We start from the raw sequence: 23,326 nt of genomic DNA on the forward strand, positions 1-23,326 counted from the left end.
CTGATCCTCTTCATGCCACTTCTGGAATCTACTCAGAAGCTCCCTTGCTATTGTTTGGACTATTCCTCACGCAGAATGTTCCTGTGAGTGGCTCCCAGGCTGGCAGGGGAAGTTTGGGCCATGTCCTGGGAAATGCCCAATCTGATGGGGTAGCAGGACACAGACTGAAGAAAACAACTCCCTAGTTGGGCAAAGCTGGGGTCACCACAGCTGGGAGGGGCCCCGGGGAGAGGGCTCCCAGAGGAGGGAAGGGTGGGTGAAGTAGGCCCCAAAGAAGGACAGGGGCAGGGCTGGGTGTTGGGGCCGAGAGAAGTGCGAGGCTGGGATGGGGAATCTGCCCAGTTGGAAGATGGAGGAGCACCAGTGGGTGAATTTCCCACCCCACCCCGCCCAGGGGCCAGCTGTTGGACTGGAAAGGCCTGACCTCCCGCCCCCAGCTGCAGGAGTGCTGGAGGCAAGGAAAGAGCCTAAAAGGCCCCCCCAGGGAACCACCTCTCCCCCTTGTTATTTCTGGCTCCATTTTTTGGTCAAGAAGGGTGTCAGTGGTAATGCAAATTAGGAGGTGTTGGAGGTGCTGGCCGACACCCATCCTGTCCCCCTCCCAGCCCTCCCCTCCCTCCCCCATGCCCACACTCACACAGCCGACTGGAACATCTGCGAGGTGCGCAGGGTGCTCTGGCCCTGGGCTGAGTTGGCATGGAGGGTGGGTGAAGCTGCTGGTTCTCGGGGGCTTCTCCCTCTGCCACAAGGACAGGGGACTCACTGAGAGGGCTCCAGCTGAGGCCCAGGTCCTCCCCGACCCCAGCCCCCTCCTGCCCTCGTCCTGTCAGGCCTCCCTGGGTCATTAACATCTGCACAGTCAATGCTCCAAACCAGAGCCTTCTCTTGCAGGCTGCCCATGGGAGGCAGCGCAGACTGGAGCCATCTCAACAGTACCCTCACGGCCTCTGCAGACGGTGTTAGCTCTCAAAAGGCACTTGGGCAGCCTGGGGCACAGACATCAGTGCCAAGAATTTCTCTGGAGTCAACATAGAGAAATTAGGGGAAGGGCAAGGATGGCACAGGGTGCAAGAGAATCACACACGTTTTCCCCACACTGTCTGGCCTCTGCCCCTGGACGCCTGGTCCCACCCCTTCCCAGTTAGGACCCCCTTGCCCTTGATGTTTCATCCTTGCGTCTGACCTCAATTCTTCCTGTGGTAGCCAAAGTTGTTCTGCTCTTGTCCTTGCTGAGGGAGGAATGGGACTGGGGGAGCTGTTCTGCTTCCCCCTACCCTATAAAGATGTGACTGAGTGAACCCCCACCCGCTCTGTTCTTCTTCATTAGTCCTAATCAGCGGGGTGAGGTGTTTCTCATTAACACGGCTGACTCACCAACACATCCCTCCTTTTTGTTAGCGATCAGCTTCTCCCCTGACACACACACACACACACACACACACTCCAGCAGCTTCTGAAAGGAGCTGTTGCTCTCCTTAGCTGATAGCCTGACACAGCCCACACCGGGACCAGGAGATGGGCAGGGGTCTCGAAGGCCTGGTAGCTCTGGCTGAGGAAATCCTGGCTGGGAGAGGGCAGGGCTGCAGGGTCCCCAGAGATGAAGCTGGGAGGCCCGAGGGGCAGCTGGTGGCTGGAGAGACTGAGAGCCGAAGAGCCGAAGCTGGAGAGATTGCTGGGTGTTGGCCTTTCATTGGGTACTTGGAGATGAAGCCATGGACGACTTGGTCTCGTCCATGAAGTGCTCCCGTCCCCTGCCACATCTGGCTCTGGGTCTGCAGTGATAAAAGTGTCTTCTCCAGCCTCAGTGGGGGTCTTCCCTCCACTTGGCTCCTGTGAGAGTCGTCTCACCCTCCTCACTTTCCCAGGAGCCTAGAGATCAAGACCCCTCTGACCCTACACTCTCTTGGCCCCTAGTGCCCCCGACAGGACTCCTACAGAGTAGTGAGCAGCCAGGGTCTTTATATCTGATCCCAGTGCTACTTGGGAGGGGAACGACAAGTGTTGACAGGGCTCGCCAGCCCCTCCCCAGCCCCCTCACTCCTCATGTCCTCTCCTTTGGGGGAGGCATTACATGAAAGGCTGTGGCTCTGGGGGACCTAGGCTGGAGGCACTCTAGTTTTTTCTCCCTCCCCTGCCTTTCCTCTCAGCCCCCAGCAACTTTCCACTCTGCACCTGAGCCCTTTCCCAGGTCCCCAGAAGTCAGGGAGACAAACTGCCGGACTCGCCTCCCTATGTCCCCAGTCTCCCCTCACCCCAGCGATAGGGGAAGGCCCAGGCTGTGGGATACTGGGGTTCCCTCCCACTTTCAGACAGGCCCAAGGACCAGAAGTGGTTACCTGGGTCATGCCCCTGCCTTTAGCTCACTCCCAGTTCATCCTTTGCCTTTTTACTCCATGGCTAGGATTCTTCTCTGCCTGTGTCCCTGTTCCACCCCTAATTCACTTAAGCCCTTCCAGCAAATGCTATCAGAGATCCAAACAGGACCCCGACCAGGAAACTTGGGTGCTGCCTTCCTCCATGGGAGTTGACTGAGGTGAGAGAGCACCAGGGGGCCCTGAACATCCATGTGCCAGAGGTTCCAGAACCTTCTTTCCCATGACTTGTGAAGTTATGTCCCACAGGAATGGCTCTCTCATCTTTCTTGGCACTCAGGATATGGCTGCAGATGGAATCAAGGTTGGATGAACTTTTAGAGGCCAGCTGTAGTTGTTAGCTCCAACAGAGGAGCAGAGGAGGCTGGGAAGTCTCTCTACGGGGGGCTGGACCTTGGCACTAAATGCGGAAGCGTGTTTGCCTTGGGTCTGGAGCTGAACCCCAGGCCTTCGATGAGCAATTGCCCTCGCCTTTTGTTTCTAAGTGAACCCTTGACCTGAGAGGGTCACACGGGAATGAAAGGCACCCAGAGTTGACGAATAAATAGCTCAGCCCCTTTCTGCAGACAGGAGGGCACATCCCTGGCTGGGGCAGAAGTCATGGGTTCATGACCTGGCTCTGACCTCTCAGGATATGGGACTTAGAGGCAGCCGTTGTGCCTGGAGCCCAGCTCCTCCCCTGCTCTCAGACCCATGAGGACATGGACCATGGATGTTCTTCCTCTGTGACACCCAGCCCGATTCCTGGTATGCAGAATTCATTTGATGAAGAAATAGCTGCTACTGATAAAGGAACCCCCAGGGCAACAGAACCTCTACCTGCCAGACCTGCTGGGAGAGAGAATGCAAGAAACCTTGACACCTGGTCAGGGCTGGGATGGCTGCTTTGTCCTGAAGACACCCTCTACTGCTCCATATCTGTTCTAAATAAACTCCATGTCACAAGTCATCTGTGGTCACTTGCACATCCGAGTCTCCAGAACCTCCTTGGAAGGTGGGCGCCCCATGTATCTCCTATGTGTCCAGTTCCCACCCTCCCATAGTTGTGGTTCCTGGAGTTTCCAAGACTCCCCCCCTACCAAAGGTTCTCTCCCCACCCAGGCACAGAGGGCACAGACAGAACACATATGGAACAGGTAAGTTTTATTTGGACTTTCAACTTTTTCAGAGAGCTCAGGGGCCCTCAACTCCCCTCTCCAGTCCCCCTTCCCCATTTCCCCTCCCAGGGGGAACACACAAGGTACAATGCCATGTGTCTCTGGAGTCCTTGGCCCCTTCCCCGCCTGACACACCCCTTCACTCCCCTGCGTAGAGGAGGAGGGGAGAGGTGTGAGGAGGTGCGGGGCCTGGAAGAGTTGGATCAGAATGGTACATGCACTGACAATAGCGTCCACTGCCACCCACCCAGGACTGAGACCCGGGAGAAGCTCACAGTGGAGGGGGTTGGAGTCATCGTGGGGCGCAGGCTCTTGCCGTAGGAAGCTCCCCAACTCAGCCCTGGGGACCCCCTGGCCTCCTGCTTACCCGTCCTTCTGAGGGAACGACTCTGAGGTAGATTGCACAGAGGGAATGTGGGTCGCTGGGGCGTGGGAAGGGGGTTAGCTCTTTTGAAGTTGATCTCCACAGCACCCTGGGCCCATCCTCAGGTTCTGGCCTAGGAGGCAGGGCTGATGACACCCACCCAGCTAACAGAGGCTGAGTCACACCCAGGCTCCAGGGCCCCTGCAGTGTCAGGGACCCAAGGGGAGTAAGGGTGGAGGGGAGCATCTGCCTTAACAATGTGTGCCTCGGTGCCGAGGCTCCAGGGGGAGGGCATGGGCCTGGGAGGCTGGCACAGACAGTCCCCTGGCCTGAGGGTCATGGTGCAGGCCCCCCGGCCCTCAGGGCAGCCTCATTAGGCTGGATCTTCCCAGTCCTCCAGGATCCTCCTCTCTTCTCCCACCCTCCCTACTCCCTAGGGTGGGCAGAAGGGGAGAACAGGGCTGGCCTGCAGGGAATGGCAAGAAACAAGACGCCTCCTTCCCCAGTGGAGGCCCACACCACAAGCCCCGAGCTGGCCACAGGACAGAGGAACCGGCATCAGTGTGAAGGGCAGGCCCTGGGACCCCACAGGGAAGTGTTCTCCAGACAGAGCACAGCTTGAATAAGACGGACATCGGGGGCGGGGCTGGGGCAGCTCCTGGAGTCCTCTGATACCCTCCCCCTCCCCCAGGCCCAATCACTACACACTTTCTTGGATCCAACCCTGTCTGAGAACCAAAAGGCAGAGGAAGAGGCTGGGGTGGGGTATGCCCCTCCCCATCCCAGCCCAGATCCCCACCTCCCAGCAGAACTCAGGGAGCTGGGGAGCCGCCTTGGCTGACCTCCTGGGAAGAGCCAGGGCTGAGTGGTGCCTGGACCAGGGAAGACGGCACGCACATTGACTCAGTAGCTAGTGGAGGTATCTGGGGGTCGTAAGGGGCTGGGGCCCCCCACGAGATTCATGCAGCATTCAAAGTGAGTGAGTGAGTGGGGATGATGGGAGAGGGCAGAGAAACAGCCAGTGGGTGGGGGAGGCACCCTAGATCTTGCTGTTCTCCAGGTGGGAGTCAATGTGTTTGATAAGGGCATCATCTGGGTACCCGACAGGGAAACCCAGCTGGCAGAGGGGGCAGCTGCGGATGTCAGAGCCCACTGTCTCCATCAGAAGCTGTGGAGAGAGGGGGAAGTCACTTTTGGTCCCCAATCCCACCGACGGTCCCCACATCCCAGCCTGTCCTATCCTGGGACCCAGGGCAGGAAGGGCTGCAGCATGCAGGAGTCTGGGCACCCTTTCTCCAGCACTACCCACTTCGTCCCCCCTCCCGGCCCACCTTCCACCAGCTCAGCGTCAACTCCCCCAACCCAGGGCATAAGGTCCCCAAGAGGTGTGTATGAGGAGGTGTGTATGCTCAGCCTGCCTGGGCATCTGCAGTAACGAGCCAAGACCCAGACATGTCCCAACAGTGACTAAGACACGGCTCCCAGATAACTCAAAGCAATGGATAGCCTCAAACAATGTACATCCCCGAAATACTTTTCTGTCTGGTTTGAGTATATTTTGGTCCTTCTAGGTGGCAAGGGTTAGCTCTGACATTCAGGAAACTCATTATTTCAGTGAAATGATAGAGCCTTGAGATAAGGTGTTTTCTGGGACGGACAGAAAAGAGTAGGGGCTGTGAGACCTGAGGGCAGGAACTACATGAACCGGCCTATCCCTGTGCCGAGGAGACCGCGGGCAGCATGGCCTGCATCACCAGTACAGCAGATGCTCACTACCAAGCCAGGCGCCATGCAGGGCTTTGGGCTCACTGCCTCCCTGGTAAGAGCCTTCTAACGAAAATAAATCCAATCATGGTCCTCATTTTGCAGATGAAAAAACTGAGGATCAGAGAAGATAAGTAACTTGCTCGAGGTCCCATAGCTACTAAGCGGTGGAGTCCGGAATCAAAGCCAGGACTCCCTCTGAAGACCACGCCCCTAAAGACGGCACTAAACAAGGTTCAATGGTGCAGGCCCCAGGTCACGCCAAAAGGCCTCGGGAGAGCGGGGAGAAGGCCCAACGCCCGCCCCAGGGAGGCAGGGCTGGCCACAGGGCCGGGCGTGGAGCGGGGCGGGGCGCCACTCACGTTGATGGACGGCCAGGACTGCGCGTGCTCGGCGTGGGCGTAGGCGGCGGGCGACTCCGGGACCGGGAAGCCAGCGCAGAAGGAGGCGCAGCGGATGGTGCCCGCCTCGGGGCTGGGCGGGCTGGCGGGCACGGCCCACTCCTCCTCCTCCGACGGCTGCTTCTCGAAGCGCAGCCGGATGCCCTCGAAGGCGCGCCGCGGGCTGAGGGGCCTGCCCGGGCCGTAGAGCTCGCCGCCGTAGGCCCGCGGCTTGGGCAGCGTGGCGGCCTCGGCCTGCAGCCAGGGCGGGGAGGCGCCCGTGTAGCCCGCGCCCTCGGCCATCTCGGAGTAGCTGCGCCGGCCCTGGAAGCCGGCCTTCACGTGGTGGCTGGGCGGCTTGGCGTAGGCGCGCTCGGCCAGCGTCCTCTCGCCCGGCGGCGGGGGCGGCGGCGGCCGGGGCTGCGGGGCCGGGCAGGCTGGGGGCCCCGGGGAGCGGCGCTGCGGGCTGGGGGTCTGGCACGGCGGCGGCACCGGCGAGCGGCGCTGCGGGACGGGCGACGGGCAGGAGGGCGAGGCCGGCGAGCGGCGCTGCTGGGGCGAGGGGCACGGGGGCCCGGGGGAGCGGCGCTGGGGGGCGGGGGACTGGCACGGAGGGCACGGGGGCGCCGCTCGGGCAGGCGGCGATGGTGAGGGGCACTGGGGGGCCGGGGAATGGCGCTGCGACAGCGGCGAGTGCCTCTGGCCTGGAGGAGAAGCAGGACGGGGTGGGGAGGAGACAAGACGTCAGAACTGGGGAGCCAGGGGCTTGCCGGGGACCCGTGCCCCCCCACCCCCACCACCACCCCCACCCCCGCTCTACTCCCAACGCGAGTTAAAAGGGACCAGGCACCAGGAAGGGAAGTGGAGGGTGGCCCAGGACGCAGGATGGTGGCCATAGCTGCCCCTCCCTCCGATCCGCTCGGGCCTCCCCTGACCCGGCTCACCGCCGCTCCGGGCCTGCTCCTGCAGCAGTGTCCTCAGGATCCTCCCCTGCAGCGAACTCAACTCCCGAAGCCGGCCCAGCTCTTCTGTCAGCTCTGTGTAAGCCAGCGCCAAATTCACCCTGAAGGACATCCCAGCCCCCTGGTCAAGGCTTGACCCCAGCCTGCCCTGACCCTGAGGTCAGAGGGCAAGGAGTGGGGAAGAGGAGGGAAGTGGGTTTACTGCCACAGCTGTGGAGGAAGAACCCAGCATCTGGCCCTCCCTTCCCTCCAGGGCCCTCCTACCCCAACTGGAGAAATTCTTTTGGGCTTTAAGGTCCACATCAAAGACCACCTCTTCCAGGGAGCCTCCCTCTCCTCCCAGTGAACCTTACCTGGGGCTAGGGCAGCGGGATAGGCTATGGGCTGGGGATAGGGAGCTCAGTGAGTCCAAGGGGTCCCTGAATGCATGTGTTCGCTGAGCCGTGTCTGTGGCCTGAACACATCGCATACGTATGTGTGTTTTTCTAATCTGTGCACAAGCTGTGGTGGGCAAACACGGATTCATCAAACAGCTGCACTGAATTTCTGGTAGCTTTTGTCACTGTGAGTTCTCTCAAAGAACTTGTACTAAAAGTGTAAGCGCAATCCGTGTGTTGGGAGCAGGGGTCCAGAAAAGTCCTCACCTCTGAAAGACTAGGGACCACCGTCGCACAGTCTATGAAGAGCCCCATTCGCTAAGTGGAGACATGGCTTCCTGAGGTGCCAGCTGGTAAAACCCGAACACAACTCCACCCAGCTCTGGGGCCGCTGCTCTCGCTTCCAGCTCAAAGCTGCTTCTGAGCTCCTTTCAGCCTTGCACCTCCCAGGATCTCCAGGGAGCCCTCAACAGTGAGATCTCTGTGCACCACCCACCTCCGGGGGGCACCCCTCGCAGTAAGCACGTATCAAAGGTTGCCTTGTTCTGGAACTTCACTAGGAGTTCCCTGAAGGTGGGGATTATATCATTGTATCATTTTCCCAGCACCTTGTCCAGGGCCTGGTAGCCAGTAGATGTTCGGTAAGTGAATAATGAATTGCGCCTCTCCATCCATTTTTCTTTCTTCTTCCCTTTCTTCCTCCCACTTCCTGCTCAGGCCTCCTGGGTACCCACCCTCACGAAGCTGGAACAGACTCAGCTTAGCAAAGATTTCACCCACTTCCTTTCTCTTTGGGTCACTTTAACCCAGAACCACCGAAGGTTATCACTCAGCATTGCCTCTCCCCTCTCTTCCACCCTGGCCTGCACACCTCCAGGAGCCCTGCCTGCCTTCACGTGAGGCTCTGCTGTGGCCTTAGGTCACTGTCTTCATCCCTGCTCTGGGCTTGGACAGAGCCTGAGAGGCAGGGGTTTTGGTTTCCTCGGGTCCCCCCACCCCCGCCCCCCATCAGCAAGTCCAGAAGGGACTCTGGAAGTTTGGGGAAGTTGGAGCTGGAGAGAAGTGGAAGGCAGAGGCTCAGCCACTCCAGATGGAGCTCCTCACAGGGGAAGCCCTCTTGCCCCAGCAGCTGTAGGGCCCTGGGCAAGAGTGAGAGGTGGGTGGGGGGTAGTTCTCCAGACCCTGAGGGCCTGTCCCCATCCCATGGTAATGGACATGTGAGATGGGATGTATGTGGATGGGAGGGAGTTAAGGGAGGTCAGTATGATGAGTGTGAAGAACCGGTGTGAGAGTGAGCGTGTGTATGTGTGTGTGTGTGTGACCCCGGAGGAGAGGAGGGGAAGTCGTGAGGTTAGGGCTTCAGAGGGCAGGAAAAGCCGAGGTGCAGAGGCTAGATGATGACTGAGCTCCCTCGCTCTCCGCTCACTGGCTGCCTCTTACTACTCCTGGGGCAGAGCTGGGCGTGGGGGAGACAGTGGACCCTCCTATAACAAAACTATTTTTAACCCATTTGGGTCAAAGCCAAATTATGGCAACAGGCTGAGATTCTAGGGGACGAGCCCTCTTCTTAGGAAGGGAGAGTGCTCACTCCCCATCTGAGGGTGGAGAGGGACGGCCCAAGCAGAGAGGAAGGAGTTCTTTTGGGAACCCTTGCTGAGGCCCTTGGCCCTCGATCCCCTCATATCTCAGCCCTTATGTTTGCTAAGTGTCCTGTGTTCCCCCACCTCATCTCATGGATCTGTGGGAAGAAATGGCATCTCCCCACTCAGACTGAGAGGTCCAGTCTGTGTGCCCACATTAAATTGAGGACTCCTCAGTGGAAAGCTCCCCTCTTCAGAATGAGGGCAATCTGAGGGCAGGAGCTGTGGCTCCCCCATCAGACTGGGAGCTTTCAGAGGATCATGCTAACCCCTCAGTGGTGGGGGCAGGAGGGGGCTCTGGGCAGGGCATTGTGTCCCCCTCTGACCAAGCAGCCACAGTTTCTCTCCCCATCTGCCTTCACTGCTGTATCTCAGGTGACAGATACAGGTCGTCGCTTTCACACGCCGCCTTGGAGATCTCACCTGCCACACTCAGTTCCCAGGCCCCTATCTCTCCCTTGCTTGCCTTCCTCTCCTTGTCAGGAGCTACCCCAGTTTCCACTGCCCAGCTCCTAGCACCCTCTTCACAGCAAAACAGACAAGGCAGCAGACAATGAAAAGAAGCAGCGCCATAGCCCAGACCGCCCAGCCCGCCTCCCAGCTCTGGCTGGGAGCGGGCGCCAGGTGGGCACTGGCCTCCTGGAGCTCCAGGCAGCTGTTACAAAGACCTCTAAGCCCCAAGCAAGTGATGGGACCTGACCTCCTGATGTCCCAAGGCCCTCTGGGACCTCCCCCTTCATCGGGTGTCTCTTCCCACCTCTAGATGCACAGGGCTGGGCTGCTAACTACACTAAGGACCTGAATGACTCACGTTAGAAAACAATGCCAATTCAGTGGAAAAAATCTCAACTTCACAACACAACCAAGAGTCGCACACGTGCACCTGAATACACATTCCATTTCCTGGCCCTCTGGCCCACACCTGAGTGCTATTTTCCACCATCGCGACTGTTTGGGAAGGATAGGTCAGGGGCACAGCAACAGGTGGCTGCCTTTGGGGGCTTATTTATTGCTTAAGTTATTGGGGAGAGTTTTGTCTGAGTCTCTCCAAACCTGGGAGGGACCCAGGGACAAAAGAATCACAGATAAGCTGTCTGAGCCCTTATCACAGCCCACTGATTGTGCTAAGAACTTTACTTAATCTTCACAACAACCCTTCAGTGTTGCCACTGTAATTATCTCCATGTCACAGATGAGAAAACTGAGGCTTACAGAGGTTAAGTCACTGGATCAAAGTCATAAAGGCTAGGGGTAGTGGAGTTGCTGGAATGGGAGCTCTGGCCTCCTGGCTCCAAAGTCCAGGCTACTGACCACTCAGCTATATACTGCATCCCAAAAGGATCAGGAAAGGGGGCAAAGGAGAGATGGAAGGCAGCAGAAGGGAAAGACGGTGAGAAGGAAGAGGCTGGGGACCTCGGAAGTGGCCTGGGAGCTCTGAGCGTCACCATCTCTGCCCTGGGAGGGGAGAAGAAGGTGCTAGACACATGTAGAACTTGAAGATCAGAGCTATTGAGAGGCTGGCTCAAGGTCACAGAGCAGTGGTGGCACGGTGTGGGGATTCAAACATGCTCTTGGCACCTCAGCCTGCTGAGTGCAATGGCAGAGCTGGCAGGAAGGAGGGCTCCCTCTGCTGCAAATCTTTCCACCCTTCACTGACTTATTCTTTCATTCATTCTTTCCACCGGTAATTCAGGGATCTCGGAAATGCATCTGGAAACAATAATTTTCACTGTTATTGATAGAGCAACCGAGATGACAAAGGTTAGAGACATAAGTATCCTCCTGTGTAAAAGGCCTCTTTCTGTTCCAAACCAGCTGGGAGACACATGGGCTTCCCAGGTCAGTGCCTTCGCCAGGGAAGTCCACTGGGTGCCCCGTGCTGCACTGGAGCCCCAGTGAGGATGCAGCCGGGTGGGAATTCAGGCCAGTGTTGGGTCATGGGATTAGAACTAGGGATGGGCTTGAGGTCAGGATTAAGGCTGGGTCAGGGTCAGATCAGGGCTGGGGTTGATAGCTCATTTCCTATCAGGATTGTGGGCAGAGGTAGGGTCAGGATGAGGGATAGGGTTAGAGTCAGGGATGGGATCAGTATTAGAGTTAGGACTGGCATCAGGATCAGAGCTGGTCCCGTGGTCAGAATCAGGGTAGACTGAGAATCAGGAGGCAAACAGACATCCAGCATTCCCAGCCCTTCCATCCTTGCCCATCACTGCCCCCAGCTGCCCCCAGCCACCTCACCCCTGTGGGGGAATTTAGGGACCAAACTTTCCACCACCCACAGGCACACCCAGCATCAGTCTTCCCACCCGACCCGCCCGACCCTCTGGGAGGGGACCTCAGGCACCGGGCCGTGGAGCGGACTTGAGGTTGCGGGCCGGGGAGAGGAGGAAGTCGCTTTGCAACAACCCAGTGCTCCACCACTTCCTTTCAGGCGCCTTGAGCCCCTTCACTCTCCTCGACCAGCTATGACTTGCGGTCCACAGAGCCCGGCTCTTCATGGCAGCCCCTGCCATGCTTCCAGCACAGCCAGATGTTCACTGTGTCTAGGTGGCTCCCCAGATGCAGCCGAACTGAGCAGCTCCCAGCGGGGCTGGGAACCAGAGTCCCCGTTTAGGAGGAGGCCACACATCCCAAGCTGCCCAGGACTGTCCCCGTTCACGCTAGTTGCCCCAGCATAAGTATTAATAGTGCCCCCTTTCACTTTCAAAAGGGATCAGGTTTGATCAGCAAATCATCTGGCGGCCCCTCATATAAGGGCCTCCTACGTGAAGAAGGACCTGCCCCAGAGAAATCCCACAGAGGCGCTTGCTGGGGACCTGCTTGGTATCTGCACTGAACTTCTCTGATTACTTAAGTTCTTCGTACCTCAGTTTGCTCAGCTGTAAAAGGGGACAGTACCTTCACCAGGGTTTTTTGTGAGAAATGAGATTTTGGAGGTAAATCGCCTCGCATAGTGTCTGGATGAGGAAATAGGGGAGTCCCTAGGAGACAGGTGGAGAAAGGGGGAAACCAGCCTGGATCCCTTTTTGGAGACACAGCTCGATGACTCTGGTTTAAGAACGAGGGGAGGATGTGGAGTTTCCCATCTAGGGAGAGGACGCGGTGCGAGCTGCTCTCTGCCTTCCTGGCAGGGAGAGGGTCACAGGCGGTTCAAAGCCCCCTGGTCCCTCAGACCACAATCAGGGGGGAGTGGTGGGCCCCAACTTTAGGGCCGCTCCCCACCGTCAGGGAGCCCCCAGGCTGCAAGTGCTGAGGGGTTAATTCCTGTGAGCTGGTGCCCAGGCTGAAGGAGATTTGAAAGAAAGGAAGTAGGGAGGGTGAGAAGCGTGAAGGGGGAGGCCCTGGGCCCGCTGGTTCTGGGGCAGGAGGCTAAGCTCAGGGTACATGGGGGTCTCCGACTTCCGTCCTGACCCACCCCACACTGCCCTTGACCTCTGTGCAGAGTTTCCATCCTCTCTCTCAAGTTCACACTTCTCCCCTACCACTAACCGCAGCCCACGCAGAGGCTTGTGGGCGGAGAGAGGGGGTTGGGGGTGGGCGGAAAAGGGCCCAAGCTGCAACACTGAGCCCCCCACGTTGGGGAAAAAGAAAGGCCTATAGTCTTCCCCCTCATCACTCGCACTGAGCCCCCATCATCTCACAGGGGGCTCACATCATGGATGGGCCCCCTCCCCTCTGAGCCTTCATTCCTCTTACTGAGCCCCCACCCACTCAGAGCCCTCAGCCCCCTCAGGGAGGCCCCCTCCACAATTTCCCCTCCACCCTCAGCACTGGCCACACCCTTAGAAGGGCCACACTCAAGAGCTGTGACTCTGGGCTGGGCCCAGAGGGGAGGGGGCTGGGGGTTCTGCACCTCTCACCTCGGCCGGGACCCTCCTGGGGTCCTTACCTCCCTGTGCACCCTCAGGAGCAGGGTGGTCTCCACTGCCACCTCATCCCTCATCATTGCCTTTGGCCCCTGAGTGACCCCAGTGGCTCTTCCTCTGGGGCAATTTGTCCCCCTGGGCACCGGCCACCAGGTTCTGGTCTGACCAAACAGCAGGGAAATCTTGCCCAGAGGTCAGACCTGGAGGGGGCAGTCTGGTCTAGTCCGGGCACCCATTTTCAGAGGAATATTGATAACCAGAGTTTATGGGCCAGGGGCTTGGATGGGAGGGTCTGGGGTTGCCCCCTCAGCACGGTAGCACCCCTGGAGGGGAATTAACAGAGAGAGGCAGGAGCAGTCTAAGGGAGGGTTTTTTTGTTTTTGTTTATTTTTTGAGGAAGATTAGCCTTGAGCTAACATCTGCTGCCAATCCTCCTCTTTTTGCTGAGGAAGACTGGCCCTGAGCTAACATCCGTGCCCATCTTCCTCCACTTTATATGTGGGACGCCTACCACAGCATGGCTTGCCAAGCAGTGCCATGTCCACACTCGGGATCCAAACTGGCAAACCCCAGGCCGCCAAACCAGAACGTGCACACTTAACCTCTGTGCCACCGGGCCAGCCCCTAAGGGAGGGTATTTTAACCCAGGACTCCCACAGTAAACCTGGCTTCCCTGGAGGTGTCCAACCGAGAAGGGTGAGCACCTTTCGGGGAGACACAAGACTCCCACATAGGAGCAGGCTGGACTCAGGAATTTCTGTGGGCCCCTCTTCTGCTTTCACACCCCCACATGGATAATCCAGCCCCTGCATTCCTCTCCTGGGAAAGCCCACATGTAACATTCCCACTAGCCTGGAGGGTCAGGCTGAAGTAGAAGGAAGAGGAGGGGCTGGTGGGGAAAGTGCTGAGAGCAGGTAACTGAGGCCTCCTCAGGTGGGAGGACAGGGGAGGGAGCCTCGGGAAGCAGCCTATTACCAAAAGGAGCTGAGTTTATAAGAAAATAAAACTACCGGGGGAGTGAGGACTTCCTCTGAGAACAAACTCTTGCCAAGCTGGGGCTGTCCAGAGATGCTTGGCCTGAAAGGAAGTGTGAGGCTGGGCAGGCTGGTTCCGGAGGCCCCGAACCACAGGGACAGAGGGGAAGAGCCGGGAGGTCATCTTTGGTAAGACCAGCTCAGGACAGCCTTGAGCAGAGCCCAGCTCCCTCTGGCCAAAGGGACTTGGTGAAGAGATCCCTTGGGGTGGGAAGGGAAAAGCTCTTCTGGCCAGATAGAGGCATGGATGGTGGGACCTCCAGAAGTACCTTCTAGGAGCGTTCTCTCACTCACTCACATCCAGCCTTGGCCTGTGGGATCTACCGCCCCTTCCCCGGCTCCCCCACCCTCATCACCTTCTGCTCACATCTCTCGGCAATGACTGCCTCTGAGCCTGTGAGGGAAATCTGGGCCCCGAGAGGTGAAGTCAATAAAGCTCAGCATCCCTGGAAGGGTCCCTGGGATTCAAAGCCTGGCTGTTCCAACTCCAGCCCTGCCAAAAATATCCTCTCTCTGGATTCAGCCAACTGGGGGAGCCTTGACTGCTGATCTTCTGAGAGGATGGGACTCTGACCCAAAAAGGGCCCTACAGTGTGACTTTTGAGGCAAGCTAGGATTCTAGAACATGCGTGTGCATGTATGTGTGTTCTGGATCTGGGCACATGGGCTATGATGGGCTCTGAGCCCCAGCTACAAGCTAGGGTGGACCCTTTCCACAGAGGCCTCCACCACCCCCCAGCAGCCTAGTGAGGGGTCCCACCCACAAGTCTCACAAACTGGGTTCTCACCCCCCCAGTTATCACAGCTCCACCCAGGCCCTCAGCCCAGGGTGCAGAGGGAGGCGAGGGGTATCCCAAACTGGCCAGAAGCTGGGAGGAAGGTGAGGAGGAAGCCTGCTGGGAGGAGGACCCCTGGGGTCCTGAGCTGGGTATGCTGTGTGACAGAGGGTTACTTCCTGCCCCTCTCTGGACCTCGGTCTCCCCCGAGTCTGTGCCACCCATCTCATCTTGGGGAGAAGGCTTAGGCGGAAGGCGGTTTGTGCTCTATTTCTCAGAAAGTGGGAGAGGATGAGTTCGGGTGCGGATGTGAGAGGCATCAGGCTGACTCTGCCAGGCTGCCGCTCGCCCTCTCCCTCGCTCCCCAGTGCTGCCCAGGGGCCCCCAGCTCAGGGTCCCCACTGACATAGCTTCCTCCCTACTTCCTGCTGCCCCTCTTTCCTGGCAGGACTCCCCAGGGACACCCCAGCAGAGCACATTCTAATTCCCACTCGCTGCTGTAAGAACTCAAGGAAACCCCTCCTCTCCTAAGCCCCAGCTTTCTGCCTCCTGAGACAGGAGATGAGGCACCACAAATCCCGAAAGACCATCTCCTCCCTCCTGGCCGGAGAGGAGAAGGTCACCCCAACTGGCTGGGCCTTGTTACTGGGACCGAAAACGGGGCCCCAGAGAGGCCCAGAAACTCACCAGGGGACACAGAACACAGCAGCCAAGCCTCTGAGGAAGTCTCTCTCAACCCCTGACATCGCGAGAGGACATGGGTGCCAGAGAAAAGCAAAAGGAACGTCCCAGGACCTGAGCACACCCAGAACCTCGCCTCCTTCCTGTGAAGGATGCAGGGCCACACAAGCAATGCAAACCCACAGCCCTGATGGCTTGGAAGAGAGGTCCCCGACAACGCAGCCGGGGAGAAGGGAACCAAAGGGGCGGTCTGGGAAATGCCCCCCTGGGGTGTGGAGGTTAAGAGGGGGAGGACTGTAGATGTGACTCACTGGTCATCTCCAACTCTCTTCACCCATGCCATGTCCCGCTCCGACTGGGTGGAGGCCAGATCCTAAGGGGGAAGATTGGGAGGTCAGACCCTTGCCAGGACTCCCCTGCTCCATGTGTGTACTCAGTAAGAAAGTCCTGAATTCTAAAGGTTGCTCCCAGCAGCCCCTGGATCTCTACAGGGCTCTGGAGGCGCCAGAGCAGGGGCCCGGGGTTGCCGACGCTGCTGCCTACCTGGGCCCGGGTCTCCTGCAACTGCTTCAGCTCCCCCTGGAGCCGCTCGCACTCGGCCTGCAGCTGCTCCTCCCGGAGCTGAGCGCCCCGGGCCTCTCCCTGGGCAGCCTCCAGAGCCTCTTCCAGCCGCCGCCGCTCCAGCTCACTCACGCTCGGTGTGGGGCCTGGCCAGCCTGCTAGCAGGGGACAGGACAACGTCAGGCTGGGTCCAGCCGCTGGGCACCCTCCACCGACGGCCAGAGCAGCACAGAGGGAAATGGGTGAGAAGTGCAGCATGAGGGATCCAAGAGAGACAGCCAGAGGACAGATAGCTCGGGTTAAGAGATACCTCTACCAAGGGCAGTGGCGAAGGATGGGCTGAGCTGCTTTTTCTAATCTCCCTGGAGGCTAGGGAAAAAATAAGGAGGCCTCTTGAAGGGCTTCCCTGGCCAGACACAAGTGTCTGAGGATCCTCAGAGGCAGCTCCTAATCACAACCTAAGACAGGCCGGGGACTCTGGCTGGGGGCACCCTCTGCTGGCCTATACAGGAATTGCATGAGGGAGCCAGAGAATGAGGGAGTTAAGAGGGGGAGGTCAGCGAGAGAAACTGGGGTAACAGTGGATGGGGTGAGGGACTAGTTGGTAAGAAGAAAAGGGGCGATTATAGGAGAAATTTAAGACATTATAATGGGATGTCGACTATCAATCCAAGAAGCTGGAGATGTCCAATGGTGTTGAAATGCGGGGTTGGCTGGGGGACTTTGGGGTAGGAAAATCAGGGCCCGCTGAGATCTCACCGTGACTCAAGCCAGGTCCCCCTCTCAGGGCCAAGTAGTGCAGGTCCAGATCAGCACAGGGTGGGGCAGGGGCCGGCGGGGGGCTCAGGCTGGGGAAGGCTGCATCCCGGAGGCTTTGCTGCTGCCGCAGCTGCTGCTCCAAACCACAGATCTGCCGCAGGTGGGTCTCCACCAGGGCCCGCTGTGGGAGGAGACAGAGGGTGAGGGTGTGCACAGGGCCAGGGTGCTCCTGTGAGCCCCCAAGCCCAGGACTTCCCCATGTCTGGGTAGCCATCACCCCCCAAACTGAGCACATGTCCCAGCTCCACTTTCCAAGTGGCCATGAGTGCGAGGTCTCCTCTCCCAGCAACTGCAATGCAGATGTTTCTGGCCACTGCCCCTTGCAAGGTAGAGTTAATGCCTCTTCCTGTCACTAACACACAGGGATCCTTATAAGAACCCTGTCCAGACACTGCCACCCCCTCAGAAGCATAAGAACTTCTATTTGCATATGTGACCTAACCACTCTGGGCTTCATCTACCTCATCTACAACATGGGGATAACCACACCTACCTCTCAGGTTTGTTATGACGATTAAAATGAGTAAATGTATCTAGACAGATAAGAATGGTGCCTGGCACACAGTAAGTGGCACATAAGAGTTTATGATGATTAAGGCAATGCATTTTTACACGAACACCCCACAATAGTTCTGCGAGGTTGTTATTTGCCCCGCTTCTCAGAGGAAGGATGGGGGCTAAGCGCCCTGACCTAGGTCACAGCCAGGAGTCGACAGAGACCCCGTCTCCTGATTCTGACACCTGCCCACCTGCTCACATTCGTGGTCTTACTCTGACTCAGAATCACACACATGCCAAGACCCACCGCATTCCCACAGACGCTTCTGGTCACCTCTGCCCTCACCTACAGCCTTCCGGGCACAGCGCTAAAGCATAGGGTTGACCCAGCATAAGACTCAAATATACAGAATGGGGTCACTCACATAGTCACCTCCTGTCACTGCATGGCCAGGATGTACACAGAGCCCCATTCACAAGACCAAATGGGCACTCACAGACACAAACAAACACAGAAGGGGACACCTCACAAGCACACACATGGGGTTGCACACAATCATACAACCAGGGTCACACCCCCAAGCACCCCAACTCTCTGGGCCTCACCATCTCCCCTAGCTCCGTCTCCAGGTCGTTCTTCTCCACGCAGAGTTTCTCATAAGCCTGGATCATCTCCCCGAGCTGTTCTTCCTGCTCCTTATTCTTCTGCAACTGGACGGGGCCCAGATCGAGTAGGGTGCATGCCACAGTCAGGCCCATCCTTGACTTGGGGGCTGAGCAGCTCCCTGCGCCTCCCACCCCGACTCCCAGCACCCAGTGGAGGGGCGGGAGGAGCTGCAGCCAGTTCTAAGGAAGACCACGGCCATCTCTGACCAAGGAAGGCCAGAGGCTGAGGGGGGGGGGGGTATCAGAAATTGACAAGAACAAGGAGCTCAGGGAGCTCACGTGGTCTGGGAGGCCTGCGAGAGACTCACCTCATGCTGGAACTGGTTGAGCTGTTGCTGCAGGCTGACCTTCTCCACCTCCAGCAGGGAGCCATCCTTGATTTCATACAGAGAGAAGCCATGCTCCTCTCCAAAGTCACTGATCAGTGGATACTGCGGGAGAGGCAGGCCCTCAGGAGAGCTAGTGCCCGGCTCCCTGCCCAGGCTTCCACCCACTGGGCCCCCACCCCACATCCTGCCTCAGAGTCCTCGCCTCTTCCTCCCCACTCCAGTGGGATCTGTACATCCCAATTCCCACGGGCCTGTAGGCATCTCCACCAACCAGATCTTTTTTAGATCCAAGAGATCCCTCCTGATCCCTTCCTGATTGGCACTGGACTCTCCAGAGTTCCCATCCAGAGCAGCCGCATCACTCGAGCTCTCAAGAGTGTGCACCCTGACCCCACCTTTGGATCCCCGGAATCTCTGCTGAATCCCCAGTTCCTGCCGCCCAGCACCCCCCCCACACACACAGCCAGACCCCTCATCTCCAGGTTCTGACCTTGATCTCGTAGACTTTGAGGCGCCGTCGGAGTGTGGCATTCTCCCTCTCCAGGCCCCCCAGCCGCTCCTTGATGTCTCCGTAGGCTGTGATGAGGGCAAAGTGGGAGGCGGAGCACATGTCCCCCCCCAGGGAGGGGTCTCCAGGGGCATCCAGCCACACCTCACTGGGCCCCAGGGCCTCCTGGGTCAGGATGCTGATGTCATCCTCAAACATGGACTCCATGGCAAGGGCCCGGGCTGCGGCCCCCCCTGGGCCTCCTGGGAGAGCAGGAGTAATAGTGGAGAGAGCAGCCTGGAGCTCGTCCCATTCCCCTCGTCCTGGCCTGAGGAGCCCTGTGGCCAGTTGAGATGTAGCCTGGTCCTGCCCCGTCTCCCACAGCCCCTCCCAGACAACTAAGGCCCATCTTCTCTTCTCTGCTATCTTTGCAGGAAGGGCTGGGACCAGGGGAAGACTTGAGGGGAGGCGTGACGACCAGTAGGGACAAATAAGTCAGGCCAGGAGTGAGGAAGGGATCCTTCCGGAACCCAGGGAGACCTGTGGACAGGAGAGGGCTGCTGGTCCTGCCTTCCCAGCGCTGGCTGGCTGGACGGGGCCTGCCTTGACTCACTCCTCAGCCCCTTCTCCACCCCAGGCCTCACTTCCCCAAATACCTCTCCACCAAGCTCCTCATCCCAGGCCTCTGGCACCCCTGGCCCCTCCCTAAGGAAGGCCCAGTGCTTCCGGGAGGGTCAGTCCCCTACTGTTAGCATGTCCTCTGCTGGGCCCCCACCCAACTTCCCAGCTTCCTCCTGCAGGATCCCAGAGTTCAGGAAAAGGAAGTGCCTCCCCCACACCGGGGCTGTGGCAACCCTCCAGGCCGTCCTCACCCTGACCCGCGACCCACAGGAAGTCCTGGCCTGAGTGTCAGAGGGAACACTGAGGGGAAGGGACCTCTGGGAGGCAACACAGACGGCAAGGGGGCTCTGAGAGAGGGCCTCGGAAGAATTCAGGAGCCGGACCCTGGGCCTGCACCCTGGGAAATGGGGAGCCCTGCAAGGGGGCAGGAATGACTCAGGGCTCCCGAAGGAGTAGGCGAGGGGGTGCGCGTGTACTTCTGCTGGCCCTGTTTATGAATGTGTGTCTGTGGCTGGCATGTGTGGGGGAGAGTGTGTGTGTCTGTGAATGAGTGTAGGTGTGTCACAGTCAATGAGTGCCTTGGCGGGGCTGCGTGGGGGCCGGGGATGGAGTTGGGAAGTGGCCGGGAGGCCGTGTGTGTGTGTGTGTGTGTGTGTGTGTGTGTGTGTGTGTGTTTGTGTGCGCGTGTGTGCGTGAGCGTGTGTGAAGGGTGGGCACGTTCGGGGCCGTGTGTCACGTGAGGCACTATGGGAATGTCCGAGGTGTGTGCGCGCTTGCCCGAACGTGTGCGCGTAAGAGAGGGGGCTCCTGAGGTGTGAGCTGAGACCTGGGGTCTGCTCACGGCCAGGCAGCGGGCGCCTGGGGTGGCGAGGGCTCAGGCCGAGGCCCTAACACCGTCCCCCACTAAGTGCCAGGGAAACGGGGGCCGGGGCTGAGTAAGGAGTGTGTGCCCGGGTGTGTAGGGCCGGCCCCACCTTTAACCCCTTCCTCCCCAGGCCCATGCCCTCCCCCCAACTCCGCCCGCCAGCGCTCACCACACCCCCCAGACCAGACCCCCTGCCTGCCACTTCGGGCCCAACCCCACTAGCGGGGGCTCCGTGCCCTGGGCCGCCCCGCCAAATGTTTCCGTCCTCGGCATTCTCCCCTCGGCCCGGGTGAGCGCCGTGGAAGGCGGATGGGGAGGGGGTGCCTCCTCGGCCCCGGGCCCCTTCTGCGGCCCCTTTAAGAGCCGCCCTTTAAACCCCTTTAGCTCGGCGGACAGAAATTGTCGCCCCTCCCCTCTCGGGGGCCAAGAGAGCGCAGCCCCCTCCCCGCCTCCGGCCGAGCCCCGGGCCCTGCGGCCGCCGTCCCCGGCCGGGGAAGGGGCTCCCGAGGCGGTGCGGCCTGAGCGGCGGCGGCGCGCGGGCGACGCGGGCACTGCGGGCGCCCGGCGCCGGACCCTTCCCCTCCCCGCCACGCTGGGCCAACTGCTGGCCGACCTCCCGCCCCCTCCCGCCCACCCGCGACCCCCGGGTGCCGGCCCGGGGCCGCTCCCTCCCCCCGCCCAGCCCCGCCGGGGACTCACGGCTGCTGCCGGTTCCTGCTTGTGATCGCAGCTTACCCCCTCCGCCTGCTCCCTCCCCAGACGGGCACCGGTGCCCCCACCCCCCTGGCACCGCGCTCTGCTCTCGCCCTGTCGCCGCCGCCGGGTCTCTCCCCACCCCCCACCCCTCCCCCCAGCCCCCCTTCCTCCCTCCCTCCCGCCCCGCTCCTCCTCCGCCGCCGCTGCCTCCTCCTCCTCCTCCTCCTCCTCCCCGGCTGCTCCGGGTTTCTCCAGCTGGGAAGGCGCCCCGGACCCCGCTGCCACCACCACCACGTGGCGAGGGGCGGCCGGCCCCCGCGGTGCGGCCCTGCATGGCGGCGCGCCCGGCGCCCCCCGGCTCCCCGCCGCCCGCGCCCCCTCCCCGCCGCCTCCCCAGCGCAGTGTGGCGTGGCGTGGTGCGCTGGGTGTCGGGGCGTCTGCGGACGCTGCGGGGCTCAGGCGGTGCTTGGGGTTTTGCTTTGGGGCTGTATATTTGGGGGAAAGTAAGGTTATTTATTTGGATTTTTTTTTTTGGTCTTTGCTCTTTTGAGAAGAAAAATATTAGACCTACTCTTCATTGCTCTTGGAGGAGGGGCATTGCTCTGAAAATAAATACACTAACCGCAGGGTCCAGTCGGAGAGATTAGAGTTAAATCTGTCACTTCTTCGGAAGTGAGAGTGAACTAAGGAGGTCAAAGGTTCATTTAGGACAGGGGACAGCTACCCTCGCCAAACACACACAATCCCCTCCCTCAACACACAGAAGCACTCACAGGCCAGCGACGTGAAGGATCAACGAATTCCACCCTTTCCACAAAGATTATTTGAGCACCTGCCAAACCCCTGGGCAAGACAGACAATTTTTTTTGCCACTTTCCCACTCTGTGACCTTGGGCAAGTTACTTAACCTCTCTAAATTAAGTTGAAGATAATTCCTGACCCCCTCAACCATGGAGGAAAAATGGGGTTCAGAACTAAAGGTGCTGTGAATCTTCAGGAGGTGTTTATAAGCCATTTTGATTATTCCCTGATGGATTAAAACACGTGGGTAGAGGGATGGTTAGCCTGACTACTGGAGGGAGTGATGGGGGAACTCTGGAGGACTCTAGCTAACTGCTGACCAGCTGCCCCTAGAATCAGGGAATAGGCTGAGGATGGGGCTTTTGGTAAGCTTAGCATTTAGCTGTGAATCTCCCCATTTAGAGGGAGGGTCTAGGCTGCTGGGAACCTAAATCTACCTCTCTAGGGGGAGGTGGGATGAATCTGGAAGGAGGGGAGGAGGAAAGAAGAGGTTTCTTGCTTGCTGTGAGCTTTGAGAAGCAGCAGCAGCTGCCATCTTGCCCCACTGTAGGGAGAAGATTGGACAGAGTGGTGAGCTGCTCCTCCCAGGAGAGCCAGCAGGGGCCGTGGACTTTTTCTCTTCAAAGAAATTCTCACTAGCTTCCTTCCTCCTTCTGCTGCTGGGTTCCTTTTCTAGCCCAGAGCAGGAGGGCAGGTCAGCTCCTTGCTCTCTGAGGCACTACCTTTCTCTGAGCCCTGTGGGACAACCCACCCGCCCTCTGGATATGAAGGGCCATCTGTTATCCCATGAATCCTGAGGGCTGGGGAGATGTCACTTTCCTTACTACTGCACAAGTTCTCTTCTGAAGCAGAAGAATAGGCCAAAGATTGGATGCTAGGCTAGAGGGCGTCAGATTGTTTCTCAGTGAGCTGGACCTGTGAAACTGACTAGCAAACCCTCCCTCACTGGAAAGGGCAGTGGGCCCAGGTACTGCCTGAGTGCACACTCTGCCGGATGAGGTGGCAGCCCCCACTGCTGCTGGGCTGTTCAGGGTACAGCCCTGAGTCACCAGGCGGAGCACAGCCCAGTGGTTCCTCCTGGGTTCTCCGCAGTTGGTGACAAAAGCCCAATAGAGATTAGACCTGGCTTAGGTGCCCCTAAAATACCACCCCCCCAATCTGGACCTGATCTCATCGCATTCCCTTTCTTCCTGGTTCTGTTGCTCATACAGGACAGACAGTTCTGAGAGCAAGAGGGACTGGATCCCAACCGTCGTCATATCCCCAGGTGCCCTGATGGTGCCTGCTCACTGTGCCTTTATTCACCAAAGGTTTCTTGAACACCTGTGATGTGCTGGCTGCTGAGAATACAGTGAGAAGCATGTCTCTGCAGGACAGACGTGTCTCTCTACCCCTCATGGAGCTTATATTCTAGCAGAGGAGTCAGACCAAAACAAAAGATTAATAAATGAAACAATTAAAAATTGTGATAAAGGGTAAAAGCACACAAGGGGCAGCAATAGAGAAGAATGGGTCAGGGGGAATCTGCCTTAGATAAATTAGTCAGGGAAGGTCTCTCTGATGAGATGATGTTTAAGCTAAATCTTAAAGGTAAGGAGTGTTCTTGGTCG

At 58.8% G+C, this 23,326-nt stretch overlaps 1 protein-coding gene across 4 annotated transcripts; it reads right to left on the minus strand.

The window, feature by feature from the left end:
- Nucleotides 1–3,498: 3,498 nt before the first annotated feature.
- On the minus strand, nucleotides 3,499–21,044 carry TBKBP1 (TBK1 binding protein 1). Of its 4 annotated transcripts, none has more exons than XM_070483108.1 (10): nucleotides 20,919–21,044; nucleotides 18,737–18,996; nucleotides 18,226–18,348; nucleotides 17,858–17,956; nucleotides 16,694–16,874; nucleotides 15,917–16,092; nucleotides 15,685–15,746; nucleotides 6,982–7,100; nucleotides 6,020–6,741; nucleotides 3,499–5,061 (listed from the first exon to the last, which is right to left on the minus strand). In XM_070483108.1, exons 2-10 carry the CDS (start codon nucleotides 18,959–18,961, stop codon nucleotides 4,933–4,935), a joined length of 1,836 nt encoding a protein of 611 aa, XP_070339209.1. In that variant the 5' UTR covers nucleotides 18,962–18,996; nucleotides 20,919–21,044; the 3' UTR covers nucleotides 3,499–4,932. The 4 variants fall into 4 exon arrangements, with proteins under 4 accessions (XP_070339209.1, XP_070339208.1, XP_044601328.2 ...); XM_070483107.1 differs by having other exon boundaries at nucleotides 15,917–16,089; nucleotides 17,858–17,962; XM_044745393.2 differs by having other exon boundaries at nucleotides 17,858–17,962.
- Nucleotides 21,045–23,326: the final 2,282 nt, after the last annotated feature.

This window comes from Equus asinus, chromosome 13, assembly GCF_041296235.1.
Source record: "Equus asinus isolate D_3611 breed Donkey chromosome 13, EquAss-T2T_v2, whole genome shotgun sequence".
NCBI lineage: Eukaryota > Metazoa > Chordata > Mammalia > Perissodactyla > Equidae > Equus > Equus asinus.

Excerpts from the sequence above, each read along its gene's own strand:
- TBKBP1 (XM_044745393.2), bottom strand. The coding sequence starts at position 18,961 with ATGGAGTCCATGTTTGAGGATGACATCAGCATCCTGACCCAGGAGGCC. Across the intron at positions 6,742-6,981 it reads GGAGCAGGCCCGGAGCGGCG|GCCAGAGGCACTCGCCGCTG; the intron begins GTGAGCCGGGTC and ends CTTCTCCTCCAG. Across the intron at positions 5,062-6,019 it reads AGTCCTGGCCGTCCATCAAC|CTTCTGATGGAGACAGTGGG; the intron begins GTGAGTGGCGCC and ends CTCTCTCCACAG.